This window comes from Pelobates fuscus, chromosome 12 (genome assembly GCF_036172605.1).
Source record: "Pelobates fuscus isolate aPelFus1 chromosome 12, aPelFus1.pri, whole genome shotgun sequence".
Classification (NCBI taxonomy): Eukaryota; Metazoa; Chordata; class Amphibia; order Anura; family Pelobatidae; genus Pelobates; species Pelobates fuscus.
This window is the reverse complement of record NC_086328.1, coordinates 111,567,739-111,586,141: the sequence shown is the minus strand read 5'-3', so window position 1 is coordinate 111,586,141 and position 18,403 is coordinate 111,567,739. Positions and strand designations below refer to the sequence as shown.

Below are 18,403 nucleotides of genomic sequence, written 5' to 3'. Positions count from 1 at the left end.
TTTTCCCTCTGTCCCTCTTTTCAAGGAGCTCCATATTTTTGGTCTGTCTGAGTGTATAGCAGAGCTCCACAGCAATAATACTGCCAGTAATGTGTCTGAGTGTATAACAGAGCTCCACAGCAATAATACTCCCAGTAATGTGTCTGAGTGTATAACAGAGCTCCACAGCAATAATACTCCCAGTAATGTGTCTGAGTGTATAACAGAGCTCCACAGCAATAATACTCCCAGTAATGTGTGTGAGTGTATAACAGAGCTCCACAGCAATAATACTCCCAGTAATGTGTCTGAGTGTATAACAGAGCTCCACAGCAATAATACTCCCAGTAATGTGTCTGAGTGTATAACAGAGCTCCACAGCAATAATACTCCCAGTAATGTGTCTGAGTGTATAACAGAGCTCCACAGCAATAATACTCCCAGTAATGTGTCTGAGTGTATAACAGAGCCCCACAGCAATAATACTCCCAGTAATGTGTCTGAGTGTATAACAGAGCTCCACAGCAATAATACTCCCAGTAATGTGTCTGAGTGTATAACAGAGCTCCACAGCAATAATACTCCCAGTAATGTGTCTGAGTGTATAACAGAGCCCCACAGTAATAATACTCCCAGTAATGTGTCTGAGTGTATAGCAGAGCTCCACAGCAATAATACTCCCAGTAATGTGTCTGAGTGTATAACAGAGCTCCACAGCAATAATACTGCCAGTAATGTGTCTTTTTAAACTACAGTAAATGTGTTTAAAAATCAGTCTGTGTAAAATAAATACACTGTTCTTGTTCTAAATTATATTTTAGTTGATAAATTGTTATTCGTAAGTCCGACCAGCCCCACCCCTGGCCACACCCCTAAAACGAAAGTGTCCCTCTTTGTCCATTTGAAATGTTGGGAGGTTTGGAAATATAAGAACTGTATAGTTTGTGCGCAGTCACGAGACAAGGCAATTTTGGCAAATTGGGGATCTGTGACTGGAAAATAAGGTAGCAAAGCTTGTGATTTGAAATGGTCTTGTGGGTTTTGGGTGGTGCGCGTATGTATACAGATGTGTGTGTGCATCCATTTCTGATTGTCTGTATGAGAGTCTGCACTCATATGACTGTATTTATCATGATATCTGTGAATGTTGATGCATATGTATTTTTCATCTGTGCACAGAGAAGAGGACAAGTAAGGACAAGTAACTTTTTCTTCTTGCTTCATGGCTAGTAAGCCTAAACAATATTTTTTTTGTGTGTGTGTGCGTGTGTGTATATATATATATATATATATATATATATATATATATATACACACACATATACATATGAGTGTGTTGATAAATAACACAAATATGAATGTTTATCATGCATCCTGAAGAGACACGGTTATAATACTGGATATATGTAAAGATCGTATTGGTTCTTGTATTGGTTATATATATTTTTTTTTTTTTTTTTTTAATTTTTTATTTATGGTTTTTATTTCTATTGAACACTGCAAATATTCCAAGGATAGAGGTAGTTTATGGGTAAAAATAAATAAAGAAACATTATCAGATCAATGCCCCATTATACACAAAAATCACTTCTCATAAAACTGAGACAATCCCATAACTGACCACTAGCCATGGGATATTATAATATATTCTACGGTAACTTTAACCCCTACTACTACCCCGTCCCCGATACCCCTGTAGTGTAACTGGCTGAGAATGGGCATATTGCTGGCATAAATCACAATGATCAATTAGCTGTCTTCTTCTTTTCTTTTTTTTTTTACAGTGGTGGGTGTTCTCCCACATTGTTGCAGAATTGTTTTGTTCTAATGGGGTCAATAGGTATCTGTCACAGTCTTAAAGAGCTTTTTAAAAAATACTATATTCTCCAATGCACCTACAAATTAACTTTCTTACCCCCCCCCCCATAAAGTCCATCAAAATTCATATTATAAAACCTATTCTCTATATAATACATTGTTTAATAGATTTCCTTGCATGCTCAAGAGTAATATTCCTACAGTAAGTCTAGATTTAGCTCCTAGTGAGTCACTTGTGCTGTGTCAGTAAATTTAGCTAAAGAACTACTTCTAGTTAGCTTTTTGAAAGATATAGCAATTCTCTCACAATTTTCTATTGCAGCCATATTTTTAGCACTGAACACCCCCTCCTCTCAACATTGATTCAGTTGAAATGCTTTTTTAGTATCACTCTATCGAAACATCAACAGCTGAACGGTCATTTGCAAAAATACGAAAATCTGACAAAATCTGGCATTTCAAGGATCCTATGCCCATTTCGTCAGCTATCGGGTAGGAGACGAGCCCAGAAGCTTCTCTCATATTCAGCTAATATTAGAACCCGTTCAGCATTATAGTCCGTAAAAACTGGTAATGCAGAATCCTGAACTGACTTTCTCCTAAATCTGACCTATAGCTGCATTAAATATTTATGCTTCCTACTATGCAAAAAGCAAGGCATCCGAACTGAGGGATGTGACCCTTGATACTACACACAACTTCTACTCCCTTTACTTGCATGTCCCACCGATCCAACAGCATCACGCTTATATCATGCGTGACATGGGACTGTCAGCGATAAATGTGCTTCTCATTCGCTATTAAAGGAGTATGATTGAATCTTAATTCTCTACACGAAGTGAAGCTTAAAGGTCAAATGGACATTCCTCTAAGTGGTTTCCTACCTGCTCTGTTAATTTCTAAAATTTCTTCTTGTGCGAGCGGGCATGTATCGCTTTGAGTACTGTGATGTGGAGAGTTTACAACGGATTTACAATAATTGGGGGATCCCAGTTGGGGTGGCCGCGGAATATGCTTCTTTTTTTTCTTTGGTAGTTTCTGCTTAGCCATAGCTAGTGAATAATACATTCCAAAATTGTTCACAATGACGGGTACAGGCATGGCAATGGTAAGCACACCAGCAAGAGCACACAGAGCTCCTACAAGCATGCCAGACCAGGTCTGAGGGAACATGTCTCCGTAGCCCAGCGTGGTCATGGTGACAACGGCCCACCAGAAGCCAATTGGGATATTTTTAAAATGTGTGTGGTTGTTGGCAGTAGGATCATTTGGATTAGCACCTATCCTCTCAGCATAATAGATCATTGTGGCAAAAATTAGGACACCCAATGCCAAAAATATGATGAGAAGCAAGAATTCATTTGTGCTGGCACGGAGGGTATGTCCTAGAACCCTCAGGCCCACAAAATGCCTTGTCAACTTGAAAATTCGAAGGATTCGCACAAATCGGACAACTCTTAAGAAGCCCAAGACGTCTTTAGCAGCTTTAGAAGACAAGCCACTAAGTCCAACTTCCAGATAGAAAGGCAGAATGGCCACAAAGTCAATGATGTTCAGAGTGTTTTTGATAAATTCCACCTTTCTGGGGCAGAATGTAATCCTCATCAAAAACTCGAATGTAAACCAAACCACACAGACCCCTTCGATGTAGGTGAGGAATGCCTCTGTCTCTGTCTCCCTGTAGTAACGCAGCTGGGTCTCATTCCCAACAATTTCAGTCTCTGTTTTGTTGACGATAGGATTAAATCGTTCATGTGTCTCTAGGCAGAAAGTGGTGATCGAGACCAGGATGAAGAAGAGTGAGGCGAATGCCACATACTGCAACGACAAAAGAAAAAAGAGAGATGATTCTTAGGATTCATTAAGATATATTTATCATAAACAGACTGGATACAATTCCACCTTTTCATATAATTCAGTCACATGAAATCTGTTTAAAGCACTAGAAGATATACAGTAAATAAACATCCATTTAACAACACCAAAATGCACATAACAGATGTCTGCATTAACAGTTTATACATGCTTGTGGATGCTTTACCACTTGCTCTTCTTTCCTGTTCAATCTCTTCCCTTCTGTGTCCCACCTAAATCTTATGCTCTCTTCATTCTTCCGTCCACATCCTATATTCTGTCCATCAATTTCCCACCTACTTATACTCTGTTCATGCCCTTTGGTTTCTCATCTGCTTACTATACTCTGTTTATGTCTTTCAGCTTCCCACCTATATCCTATAATCTCTGAACGCCCACTGCTGATTCCTATTGGGCCAAAACAATCTGCACTGAGCTTAGCCCCGCCATGCAGGGGACGACTCATTTGATAAGAGCATCAGCTGAGTGTTCTTAGCCAGTGATCACATCCCTGCACCGCCAGGCTTAGCTCAGTGCAGAGCATTTTATCTGCATAAGTGGCAGTGATTGACAGCCAGTGGACCTCAGTTAAGTGGTCAAACCATTCTCAAACAGTTTACTTACTTACCCTAAGTGCACCATGACATACCTTGCACCAAAACCACTACAGTGTTTATTAAAAACCTGTTACATTTATTCATATGTTTTTGGAGTAGCAGTGGAAGTAAACACCAGTCATGTAAAATAAATATATAATCTGACAATTCCTTGAGATGCCAAAATATTCCACATGGCTTTACACCTATCCAACAGGTATGCGTAACAGCGAGCAATTGACAAATACAATAATGTCAGTAAAAACAAGAGATAACGAGAACTCGGACATATTACTCCACATTCTGCCTACATTACTTCTTCATTAACAGTTCATTGTTGGAAGTTGAACAATATTGGTCAAGGAATAAACGCTATATGTATAGCTCCAAATATTGTTCATAGGGAATATTCCTGATACACTGCTGGAAGATAAAAGATCATTACAAGGAAAACAATGAAGATGCCTTATTGTTGTACCTTTCGACAGCTAGTCTTCATTTTTATCTCTCTTTTCAAAATGGGATTCGAAGACACCTGACTTTTCTACAGTCCTACAAAATATTGCTAAATATTAATATGCATTTTAAATCTAAACTTTAATATAAAGTTTTCGCAAAACTCAATTGAACAATTTGATTCACCTTGTCTTCCCAATCTGATTCACCTCAAGTTACATCTGTTGATGGCACACTTCAAGCACGATAACCACTATAGCAAAGTGTAGTGATTATTTGGGCAGAAAGTCCCTTCAGTCCATTCGCCATCTCTGTCAAAGCTAAGCCTGAGCTAAGTGAGATTAATTAATTAGCCCAGGAGAACTACTAAGGAAACTACTAAGCAGGGGCTTCTAGTTCTCTGTCAGATGTAGTTGAGGCAAGTAGCTCCTCCTGAGAGACACCAGTCAAATTGTTCTAAAACCGTTTGTCTACTTACAATAGAAGGGGGGACATGTTGCAAATGGATAGAAAAAAAGTGGCTAACATCCCTCCAGTATAAAGATTCTAATATGGCTGTATTCTTTTTCTCAAAACTAAAAAGCAACCAAACATAGAATATAATTTTACATTGGAATATAATTTTACATTAAATGCTGATTTAAGCCTACGTAAATTAATCCTGAGAATTAGATCAAATAATCAAATTGTTTCATATCAGACTTGCATGAAAAAAAGTAAAAATGGAATGTTTAACCCCGCCATACCCGATAAATGTTTACATTTATTTATTTTTAGAATTTAACAACCAAATAAAAATGTAGAAATACATATTATAGTTATCTTTTTTTAAAATTATAAACAATTATATGACATAGTTGGAAAAAAAACTGCAACATAATATAAAATAAAAATAAAAAACCCACTCAATTATGCATATAATAAAGAGAATAGAAGACCTGTTAGGTAATGGATGTTATGTCAATGTCAAGACACACAAACTCCACTTTAAAGGAACACTGTAGGGTCAGGAACACAAACATTTATTCCTGACCCTATAGTGTTAAAACCACCATGTAGCCCCTTGGCCCCCTAAATATAGTAAAATCTTACTTTTGTTCACGTCTGCATTTGCTGGCTCTGCCCCTGATCTGCCTGCTTGGCTGAAATCAGTAGGGTTGTTCTGAGCCAACCACAATGCCTTCCCATAGGATTGGCTGAGACTGTGAAGGATGCATATCAGGGGCAGAGCCAAACACAGCCCTGGCCAATCAGCATCTCCTCATAGAGATGCAATTAATCAAAGCATCTCTATGAGGAAAGTTCAGTGTCTGCATGCAGAGGGAGGAGGCACTGAATGACCAGACCAGCACTGCTCTAGGAAGCACCTCTAGCAGCCATCTGAGGAGTGGCTAGTGGAGTTATCCCTAGCCTGTATTTTCTCCGAAAAGACAGTGTTTACTGCAAAAAAGAGATTATTATACTCACCAGAACAAATACAATGAGCTGTAGTTGTTCTGATGACTATAGTGTCCCTTTAAGTAGCACACCTCTATAAATGCACTAAGCATGAGATCAGTTCGATTGGATTTCACTAAAGGGAAAGTAGTGGACTTGCGTTTAGTGCATCTAAGTCCAAAATTTGATGAGCTGTTAATGTACATGTAAATCTAGCGGTTTGTAACTACATACTCTTTCTCATTCCCCCTTCAGCTTGATGTCCTCGGGTGAAAGGAGAAAGTAAGAGACACCTGTTTCCCAAAATTTAGTGTGGGTGAAAGATAGGCCCTCTTTGGTTCTGATTGAATAACTTTTTACCGTTCTCGTTCTTAACAGTGATGCAAGCTCCATTTTACTAACAAGAAATGCCATTCCATGAAGATGGGCCCATCACTTAGACTATGCTCAATCAAAACATGTGCAAGAGTCAAATAATAATTGCTGAAATAGCTCTATGTTCTTGTCTTGTTCTATTTAGAACTTTTTAATACCTACTTTGTAAATGGGGAGATTTTTTGTGTAATAAGGTCAATTTATAAAAGTACCAATTTCTATTGAAATTTGCACATTTTGTAAAATGAAAAAAGGACACACTCTTCACACACAGAGCACTTCAGTAAGCTATATTGTCTAGTGATTGACCGATATCATTTTTCCAGAGCTGATGCCTGTACATATTATCAGTAGCCTTTCAGGCTGATTGCCGATAACCAGTTCCGATATTCTGTACATTTAAAGTTTTGAAAAAGCAAAACAATTCCTACACAAATTTGGCATTAACTGAACTCATTGGCATGGGGATGGAGCTTCCGTATGCGTAAGACAGTGTGCAGTGACTGGTAGAGGTATGCAAGTTATTGGTAATATCTGTAAATTACAAGACCTATACCAATTATCGGAAATATGCCAACATTTGGCTCTAATAATCAGCAGCACTGATAATGTGGCTATCCTTAATTGTATCCAGGCTGTAGATTACATGAATGATTACATTGAATCCATTCTCTAGATGCCATAAATGAGCAGTTATTGAATCCAGTCTGTAGATGTCATGAATGAGTAGTTATTGAATCCAGTGTGTAGTTGCTATGAATGAGCAGTTATTGAATCCAGTGTGTAGATGCCATGAATGAGCAGTTATTGGATCCAGTGTGTAGATGCTATGAATGAGCAGTTATTGAATTCAGTCTGTAGATGCCATGAATGAGCAGTTACTGAATCCAGTGTGTAGATGTCATGAATGAGCAGTTATTGAATCCAGTGTGTAGATGCTATGAATGAGCAGTTACTGAATCAAGTGTGTAGATGCCATGAATGAGCAGTTATTGAATCCAGTGTGTAGATGCCATGAATGAGCCGTTATTGAATTCAGTCTGTACATGCCATGAATGCGCAGTTACTGAATCCAGTGTGTAGATGCCATGAATGAGCAGTTATTGAATCGAATGTGTAGATGCTATCAATGAGCAGTTATTGAATCCAGTGTGTAGATGCCATAAATGAGCCGTTATTGAATTCAGTCTGTAGATGCTATGAATGAGCAGTTATTGAATTCAGTTTGTAAGTTCTATGAAGGAGCAGTAATAAATCCAGTTTCTAGATGCTATGAATGAGCAGTTATTGATCCAGTCTGTAGATGCCATGAATGAGCAGTTATTGAATCGAATGTGTAGATGCCATGAATGAGCAGTTATTGAATACAGTGTGTAGATGCCATAAATGAGCAGTTATTGAATCCAGTGTGTAGATGTCATGAATGAGTAGTTTTTGAATCCAGTGTGTAGATGCCATGAATGAGTAGTTTTTGAATCCAGTGTGTAGATGCCATGAATGAGCAGTTATTGAATTCAGTGTGTAGATGCCATAAATGAGCCGTTATTGAATTCAGTCTGTAGATGCTATGAATGAGCAGTTATTGAATTCAGTTTGTAAGTTCTATGAAGGAGCAGTAATAAATCCAGTTTCTAGGTGCGGTGGATGAGTAGTTATTGAATCCAGTTTGTAGATGTCATGAATGGGTGGTTATTGAATCCAGACTGTAGATGAAGTGAATAAGCAGTTATTGAATCCCGTCTGTAGGTTCTAGTAATGAGCAGTTATTGAATCCCGTCTGTAGGTTCTAATAATGAGCAGTTATTGGATCCCGTCTGTAGGTTCTAATAATGAGCAGTTATTGGATCCCGTCTGTAGGTTCTAATACTGAGCAGTTATTGGATCCCGTCTGTAGGTTCTAATAATGTGCAAATACAAGACTCTTTCACTATAAGGTTTAGTGATAATACAATTTCACCAGTGTGACGTAACACCAAGTGTTATAAATAAAATAAAAAAACTTTCCTCTAAATCATGGATTTTAACCCGAAGATCTCCTCAAATCTTCCTTATAAACATGCAACCACAAATATGGGTCAATCCAACTATAGGGAAATAAAAAATAACATAGTGCAACTCTGTTTGAAATATATAATAGTGTTATGTGCCAAATGGATCACTCACACTTTAACTGTTAAAACAGGGCATATCAAGATTCCTTGTGGTTCTCATGCATGATTTACCTGCCACACTGCTACAAGGTCCCTGAGGAAGTCCCTGAAGTGGGAAGAAACGCGTTGGACACACTGGGGGCAGTTTTTTTTATCTGATTTCATGCTGATTGATCCTTACCTATGTGTAAGTAATAAATGCTTTTTGTACTTCGCACAAACCTTTCTTTTTTTCATTTTTGGATGCTTCTTTCTCTCTCTCTATACATATGAGATTGAATCAATTGGAAACCAAAGAAACACCAGAGAACCACAAGGAATCTTGATATGCCCTGTTTCTAATAATGAGCAGTTATTGGATCCCGTCTGTAGGTTCTAATAATGATCAGTTATTGGATACCGTCTGTAGGTTCTAATACTGAGCAGTTATTGAAACCAGTCTGTAGGTTCTATTATTGAGCAGTTATTGGATCCAGTCTGAATGAACAATACCTTAATCCTTCTTACAAAGGTGCCTTAGTTAATCCTGCTTATGTAGTTGATCTCAGCCATTCCATCCTCATTGAGTAAAACCCAAGCCACTAATCAATCAGTGTTTCTAGGGCTTTCCTGTATCGATACATGCTGTTTGAAAATAGTTACTGAACGAAAATCAACTGCCCATAGAAACATGGACACAATTGTTGAATATGTGTATTTATAAAGTGAATTAATCAACTGTTCTGCTCTCTGAAGTTGTAATCAGGAAACTCTTTCATTGCAAACTATCAGACAAGCAGAATTGCAGTGTATAAATAATATTATTCCGTATAGTCACCAAACGCATAATTTTTATATACATTTTAAATTGTATTATTTATTTTTATTAATCAGTATAATAACTACATGCTTGTTCATTGTGGTAGAGAACAACTTTTGCATGTAAGAGTTATGCTGCTCTTACTACTTGCAAATGCATAGATCAAATATATATTGTGCTAAAAAGCCCATATGTAGTGTGTGTACAAGGCACTTGTGCTACATGGGAAAAATATTTCAATCCATGCTTTAGCCTTAAAATTGGGCAGCAGTACACACAGATCATATACTGAGTTCTTGAAAGTGTTCCTATGTTAATTGATGAAATGACAGATGCACACCCATTCATCATTCGAAGAAAATTGTAAAACACAATTGCAGATTATGTTAACGTAGTGTACGTATAATCTTAATTTTAATAATGACAGGAGGCGAGTATTTTGCATAACTTTCTTTACTTATGCCTCCAGCAGCACAAGTCAATCAATCAAAAAACTTTAACCAATCCTAGGCCAACATAGCCTGCATATAAGTCTTTGGTGGGCGTGTCTATTCCTCTTTCTTTGATGTGAGAAGTCCTGTAACGTCAGGTTGTGAGGTATCTTTTAAACTGGAACTCTGTAACTTGAACGAACGTAGCTTGGATTGGAGCTTGATGGGTATTGTTGTCCGGCTCCCAAGTCATCTTATGCTGGAAAAAAACGGAAATAGGTGAAAGATGTGGAAGTGAACTATTGTCCGCATGCAACCTAGACCTGATTCAGTTACTAAACATGTCTAAGTAGTAGGTTATAGTATTGACAGTACTATTGAGTAGTTAACTAGTAAATTCTATACTGTTTACGTGAGGTCTATGCTAGGAATGTAACAGTCTGTCATGATGTCACAACTGTCTGTAAAATGCTATAAACAGCGAGTATCAAGGGGGGGAACAATCTCAAGATCTATGGGGGGGAAAATACTCGCCTCCTGTCATTATTAAAATTAAGATTATACGTACACTACGTTAACATAATCTGCAATTTTATTACATGACAGGAGGCTTCCTATTTTGCATTTTTAACGCTGCGGTAACAACGAAAAAGATGCGTGAGATGTCTGTCGAAAGTAGAAAACTCGGAAGGTGTTTTCTCTAGTCCAATCTGCCGAGCGCAGGATGTCCGTGAGTGAAGCTCCCGCCGAGTATGCACGCGAAGCCGCCGCCCCGCGTACCGAGTGGGCCCCGAAATTCGGTTCTACCCCTGCAAGGGATAAGAGCCATCGTACCCATCTGGCCAACGTAGTGGTAGTTACTGGTTTGTATGGTTTGGTGTAAGATACCAGAAGTTGTCCTGATCGGTAAAAACTGAGTGGTTCGGTAACTTCTACGTACCGAAGCAAAGTGGTCACGACGCATAGCCGCGGAACCGTCGGAAAAAATGGGTAAGACACGGATGTGGAGTCCGTTTTAGTCCTGCGAGATACTGAGAAGGTAACCCCTACTGGTGTAATAGTGAAACCATCTATGTCAAAAGCCCTAACGTCTGCGACCCTACGAAACGAAACTAAACATAGGAGGAGAGTTAGTTTGGCTGATAGTTGTCTCAGTGACAAGGTCTCGTTGTCAGGCCAGTTCCTAAGGAATCGGATAACTATATCAACGTCCCAAAGAGTGTTATACTTCGGTACCGGAGGTCTGGCTAGTCTGATGCCCCGCAGTAGACGGCATACCAGAGTGTTCTGACCCACTGGTGTACCGTCTATCGGGGTGTGGGCCGCCGAGATGGCGGATCTGGTGATATTAATTGAGCGGAATGCTCTGCCTTCTGCGAACAGGTTTGACAGGAAATTTAGAATGCAGGGAATAGGTGCTGTAAAGGGATCAAGGTCCCTTTCCATGCACCAGCGGTTCCATGTGTTCCATGCGGATAGGTAGCTACGTCTAGTGCCCGGTGCCCAGGAGTCCCATAACAGGTCTCTAGTCGTCTGCGATAGGCCTGAGACGTTCCAGGATCCCCGGAAAGACTCCAGGCTACCAGTTCCAGCCGGTCTTGTGTAATCAACGGATGAGGTTCCCCGTCTGGGTTCACCAGGAGGAATGGGAACACTGGTAAGAGTAGCGGATGGTCCTGTGATAGAGCTAGTAGGTCCGGGAACCATGCTTGGCTCTTCCATAACGGTGTGATCAGAATCAGAGAGGTCCCCGCTCTGCGTAGGTGGTGGAGGACTCTCGCCAGCATCGAGAAAGGTGGGAATGCGTAAGCTCCTGACTGGGGCCATCGTTGCAGGAACGCATCCACTGCTTCGCTTTGAGGGTCCGGGAGCCAACTGTAATATCTCGGTAGTTGAGTGTTCGTCCGTGATGCGAAGAGGTCTATGTGTAGCGGACCTCGTATCTGCCTTATCCTGCGGAAGATGGCGGTGTCCAGGCGCCAGTCGCTGCTGTCTCTCCAGTGTCGAGAGAACCAGTCTGCAGTGAGGTTGTTGACACCCGGTAGATATTCTGCCTTGATCGTGATGTTGCGGGGTAGGCAGAATCGATAGATGTCCCTCGTCGCTTCCGTCAGGGCCCGTGATCTGGCTCCGCCCAGGTGGTTTATGTACTGGACTGCCGAAATGTTGTCCATGCGCAGGAGTATGCAGCAATTGGACATGTTCTTGGCCAAACTCCGGATCGCGAAGGAGCCCGCTATCAACTCCAGGCAGTTGATGTGTAGGAGTTTTTCTTCCTCCGACCATGGCCCTCCGGTGGACGCCTGTGTGCAGTGGGCTCCCCAGCCCCATAGGCTGGCGTCTGACTCCAAGACAAAGTCCGGGTTCGGACCGAATATGGCTCTGCCGTTCCAGGCTTCCATGTGCAGGAGCCACCATCTGAGTTCCGTCCGTATTTCTGCTGACACTGGAATCCAGTGGTCGTATGTCTGACCTTGTCTCAAGTGATATGCCTTCGCCCGTTGCATCGCCCGGTAGTGTAGCGGTCCCGGAAAGATCGCTTGTATGGAGGACGATAACAGGCCTACCATTCGGGCTAGGAGGCGAAGCGGTATTGAGTCTTTTCGAAGTACCCGGCGTATCTCTTTCCGTATTGCCGCAATCTTCGCAGTGGGTAAACGGAGGGTACATGTCCCCGGGTCTATTTCGAATCCCAGGAACTGAACCACCTTGGCAGGTTGTAGAGAAGATTTTTCTCTGTTTATGATGAAGCCCAAAGATTCCAGCAAGAGCACTATGAATCTCGTTTGAGAGTGAAGCCTGGGCGCTGATTCGCAGAAAATCAAAATATCGTCCAGGTATATTAGGCAGCGGATGCCTTTCTCCCTTAGGTAAGCCATTACCGGCTTCATGAGTTTCGTAAAGCACCATGGTGCTGAGCTGAGGCCGAATGGGAGACAGGTGAATTGGTAGGAGAGGTGGTTCCATGTGAAGCGGAGGAAAGGACGGCTGACGCAGGCTATCGGTACCGATAGGTAGGCGTCCTTTAAGTCTAGTCGAGTGAACCAGTCGTATTGCAATAGTAGGTCTCTTAGAAGGTGGATTCCTTCCATTTTGAAATGCCTGTATGTGACGAAAACGTTCAGTTGTCGTAGGTTGATGACTGGTCTGTAGTCTCCTGTTTTCTTTTGGACTACGAAGATGTTGCTGAAGAAACCCGTATCGTCCGGGGCGACCTCCACCGCCCCTTTGTCGAAGAGGGTTTGAATCTCCTTGTCTATGATTCCAGTGAGTGTTGCCGACGCTCTTATTGGAGGTGGGCGTCGGTCTTGTACCGGGGTGTCTGAGAACTCGATCTCGTAGCCGGTTACCGTATTGAGAATCCAGCTGTCCGAAGATATCTTCTCCCATTCCTGTGAAAAGAGAGACAGTCTGCCTGCAGTCATGTGGGAAAAAGGACAGGGTGTGTTGGGAATGCTCACCTGTATTGAAACGTCCGCGTCCGCGGGTGCGGGTGCCTCTGGAACGGAAAGATCCTCGCTGGAAGTTGGTTCTTGAGGTTGGGAAGAAGGCTTGAGATGACTGGTATCTGGGGCCTGTAGGCCAGAAGCGGCTGGTGGCTCGGCCCCTTTGGCGACCAGCCCTGCCAAAAACTCCACGGCGTGGTGTGGTGGTGCGAAAAACTTGCCTGATGGATGTCTGAGCCTTATTCAGAGTGGTGAAGATGCTTACATGTTTCTTGAGTTCAGTTATGAAAGAGTCACCGAAAAGTTGACCGTTCGCCAGCGGTCCCATTTCTTTTTTACCCAGCTCCATCAGTTTTGGGTCCATCTTGAGTAATGCAGTTCTGCGGCGTTCTGCGCACATTGCCGCGTTGGTGTTACCCAGCATACAGATGGCCCGTTGCGCCCATTCACGTATAGTGTGGGCATCCAGTGTGGTGCCCTGGGATAGGGCTAAGTCGGCCAAGTATAGCATTTTTGCTAGAGGGCCCAGGATGTCTAAGAGTTTGTCTTGGGATTCCCTAAGGCCCTTCTCTATCCCTTTTCGCGGGTCCCGACCTGCGCGGGACATGAACAGGGATACGGTAGTATCAAATTCCGGGGTCAGTGCGATTTTATCTGGTAGTGTGGGTCTTGGGCATTCTGCCCGTAGTCTCGCCCTTACTTCTTTGTCCATTGGCTTTCTCAGCCAGAAATGGACGAACTGAGTTAGGTGTTCTGGCAATCCCCATTCCGTTGATCTTGGATGTCGGATCGTGCGGGGGTCGAACATGGTTGCTCCTTGGGGGTCTATGAAGGTGCCCTCTTCCTGAGGGAATTCCTGTTCAAGGTATGTGTCCTGATCATAGTCTCTGTCGTTTCCCTGGAGGTCTAGCCATTCCTCGTCTTCCGAGTGTGAATCTCCCGCCTTCCATTCATCCATGATGTCAAGTGATGGTGGGGGGTTGTGATCATCGTCCTCCGAGGACGGAGAATATGGAGGGGAAGTTCCTCTCTTCATTGCCTGGCGGCTCTTCTTCAGCTGTGTTTTTCCTCTCTTTCCCTGGGTGTTTGATACAGTTCATGTATAGAGTCACATATATATATGATAGTATGGCAGGGAACGAGCCTGCAGTTATTGAGTCACTAGATTTAATAGCAGGGGTAAGTCTGCTTGTATCGGTTCAGTTAATATATATATATGTAGCAGGGGATGAGCCTGCTGGCACTATGTCACTTGATTATAGCAGGGGATGAGCCTGCTGGCACTGGCACTTATTTAAAACAGATGATGGTTCTGTTTATATAGTGACTCTTCTGTGTATAACAGGGTATGAGCCTGTTGCACTAGTGACTCTAGATGTAATGCAGGGGATGAGCCTGCTTGAGCTGTGACTTTGAGAAATACAGCAGGGGATGAGCCTGTCTGTACTGTGCCTTTAAAAGTATAGCAGGGGATGAGCCTGCTAAAACTGTGCCTTTAAGATGTACAGCAGGGGATGAGCCTGTCTGTACTGTGCCTTTAAAGTAAAGCAGGGGATGAGCCTGTTTAAACTGTGCCTATCAGATGTACAGCAGGGGATGAGTTTGTCTGTACTGTGCCTTTAAAAGTATAGCAGGGGATGAGCCTGCTTAAACTGTGTCTGTAAGATATGCAGCAGGGGATGAGCCTGCATGCACTGAGCCTTTAATATGTCTTAGCAAGGGGAAGTCTTAGGGTACTGATACCACAAAATATACACAGTGTAGATAAAACAAATTGACATATTGACATAAACATGTGAGGAGAAAAAAGGACGGGTCGTTTGAATCACGACCGTTAGGAGCGCTAATGGCCGTCGTGGGTCTCGCGGAAGCGAGATCCAAGATGGCCGCCGTTCGCGCCAAAATGACAGTGCGGTCCGCGATCGTGATCGCGGTCCGCTGTCAAGCTTCTAAATGCCGCACAAATAAACGGAAAGCCCCTCCAACCCCACACCCACCTCCCAAAGGGTCCCTAAGCGAGCTCCATACCCCAGAAAAAGCGCGGTCGCGGAAAAAACGCCGCGGGTAGGAGACAGTAAAGGGTGAGAGGAGAGGTAGGGCAGAGGGGAGAGAAAATAAAGGACTAGTAAAATAAACATATACAAATAAACATTTAGATAATGGAAAACAATGAATATTATCCTAGCAATATGAAATGAATATAAAATAAATAAGCTCTGAAGGTAGTACTCTGACCTGTGCCTTCTGGAAGCAGCAAAGAAAGAGGAATAGACACGCCCACCAAAGACTTATATGCAGGCTATGTTGGCCTAGGATTGGTTAAAGTTTTTTGATTGATTGACTTGTGCTGCTGGAGGCATAAGTAAAGAAAGTTATGCAAAATAGGAAGCCTCCTGTCATGTAATAAAATTCCTTGCTACCAGAAAATATTCCTGGGTTTATTCACTAAAGAGCAAATTGAGGTGAATTAAAAAGTGAATTGCAAATTTCTAGCTAACTAAGCCAAGTTGCAATAACAGTTGCGTTGTTCAGTTTTTATAAATCAACTACTTTATCCTAAATTGTGCGAGCCAGACTTTCTGTTAACATGAATCCACAGTGTAGTGGATAAACCGTAGTGGTGTAGCTAAAATGGTAAACATTTATTTAATCCATAAAGTATATTGTTTTCATTTTAATCATTAGCACTCATTAGCCACAAGACATACTCTTCAGCATTTAGGGCTGTTAAAGGCCTGATATATATTTAGTGAAGCTTTGGTGGCTTCCTGTAAGTAAATGCATGGGTCTATAAAGCAGTAGCCTGGGTAGTTGTATACATTTTTGCAACTCTGTTTTGTGGCGTGTCCTTATTACTTACGGGCTCCTGTGATTGACTGAACCCTCTGTCAATTATGGCAGCAAGATTTTCAATTTTGTTTTACCGTGTTTCTCCGAAAATAAGACCGGGTCTTATATTAATTTTAGTCACACAAAACACACTAGGGCTTATTTTCAGGGTAGGGCTTATTTATTTACGGTTCCGGTATGTACATTGAACCCCCTTTAATTAATCCACCCCCCCTTTAATTATTCCACCCCCTCTAATTAATCCACCACCCCTTTAATTAATCCACCACCCCTTTAATTAATCCACCACCCCTTTAATTAATCCACCCCCTTTAATTAATCCACCCCCCTTTAATTCACCCTCCCTCTAATTAATCCACCCCCTCTAATTAATCCACCACCCCTTTAATTAATCCACCACCCCTTTAATTAATCCACCCTCCCTTTAATTAATCCACCCTCCCTTTAATTAATCCACCCCCTTTAATTAATCCACCCCTCTAATTATTCCACCCCATCTAATTAATCCACACCCTCCCTCTAATTAATCCACACCCCCCCTAATTAATCCACACACTCCCTCTAATTAATCCACACCCCCCTCTAATTAATCCACACCCCCCCTCTAATTAATCCACCCCCCTTTAATTAATCCACCACCCCTTTAATTAATCCACCCTCTCTTTAATTAATTCACCCCCCTTTAATTAATTCACCCCCCCTTTAATTAATTAAGTCCCAGGCATAAAATACCGGTATCTACTCACAGTTCAAAGAGTCCGACCACTGGGTGCCTCACTGCCCGGAATGGATCCTTCCGCTGAAGATCCGTGAAGCAGACTGACGGCGCTGCGCACGTCGTCATCACGCTGCGCACGTCGTCATCACGCTGCGCGATGCCGCGGCCCGCAACGCTCCTCCCCCTCCTCATAGAAGAAGGAAGTCCCGCCAAAGGTAAAATGCCTAGGTCTTATTTTCGGGGTAGGGCTTATATTGCAGCCCACCCCGAAAATTCGGCTAGGGCTTATTTTCGGGGTAGGTCCTATTTTCGGGGAAACACGGTAGATTAAGTATGCTATTGTAGCGGTACTTACCTTATCCGGGGGCCGGCCGCGGTCCTCTCTTCAAGCCGCGCGCGGTCCTGCGGCTGCAGAAGTCGCGCGCGGCTCATCCGACTCTCCTAACAGGAGGACGGGCAGTGACCGCGAGATGCGGTCACGTGTCCCGCCTGCAGCTAAGAGCGCGCCGCGAGTCTCGGGCGCGCTCTTAAAGAGACAGTGGGAGCCTAAATTGCAAAAAGGCTCCCATTGGCTCCTGTCATGCCAATCACCCCATACACTTACCTGTTGGGGGTGTGGAAGTGACAGGAGCCAATCACATTAGTTTGAAGGCTACTTATACTCACCCTTTTCCCTTAGTTCCTTGCCCTATCGTGGTTTCTGCTACAGTTCCCTTTAGTGCTTGTTGTGTTCAGTTGTGTTTCTCCGTATTTGACCTTGGCTTTGTATTCTGACTTCGTTTTCGCTTTATCCTTGTCTGTTCTGTTTGCCGGCTTGCTGATTCCTGTGTACCAGACCCCGGCTAGTTCTCGTTTACGCTGTCTCTTTGTGCCCTTGACCTCGGATCGTTCCTGACTCTGTACTTCTCCTATTACGTCGAGTCCGGCCACTCTAAGGTCCGGTAGACGTATCTCTCCTCTGTGCTGTCTTCTGTTTGGCTGGATCCTGCGTGTAGGGGTATATTCGCGTTACAGCTATCAGCATAGGTGCGGATGGGCTGAATAAAGTAATATATCTGTTTGGGAAGGGAGTACTGCAACGAGAATATCTGCATTTAAGATATGTATGGGAAGCAGTTGTGGACCAAAGTGCTACACGTAGAGTAATTACCCTGGAAACCAATGGACGTTTCTAAATTTCTCGAGTATTGTTGAGTCCATTCCTTTACTTGACCTCTTCAATCTGGTTTCTATTCTGGCCACTCTGGATCTTCTCTAACCAAAGTGACTAGTTATGTTTATGTTTCTAACTCCATATGTTATCCCTCTCAAAGTCTTCTTGACCGTTCTGCCACGTGTGACAAATTTAGACCACCTTCTTTGTCCTACCACCTTGGCCTCTAAAATACTATCCCTCCATTCCCACTGTTCAATTACTCATTTTCTGGCACATATACCTTTTCCTTTATCTAAATATTAGCCCTGGACATTTTGGATTTCAGTATCACCACCCAT

The 18,403-nt window shown here is 42.4% G+C and overlaps 2 protein-coding genes across 3 annotated transcripts in view; one reads left to right on the top strand and one right to left on the bottom strand.

Moving 5' to 3' along the window:
- Positions 1-18,403, bottom strand: part of KCNC1 (potassium voltage-gated channel subfamily C member 1) — a 165,465-nt gene that overhangs the window by 26,778 nt on the left and 120,284 nt on the right. For both annotated transcript variants that reach the window (XM_063437925.1, XM_063437924.1), the window contains exon 2: positions 2,682-3,615. In XM_063437925.1, coding sequence (XP_063293995.1) covers positions 2,682-3,615 — 934 coding nt within the window. The remainder of the gene's footprint in view (positions 1-2,681; positions 3,616-18,403) is intronic.
- SERGEF (secretion regulating guanine nucleotide exchange factor) overlaps positions 1-18,403 on the top strand; it is a 265,437-nt gene that overhangs the window by 127,326 nt on the left and 119,708 nt on the right. The window lies entirely within an intron of this gene.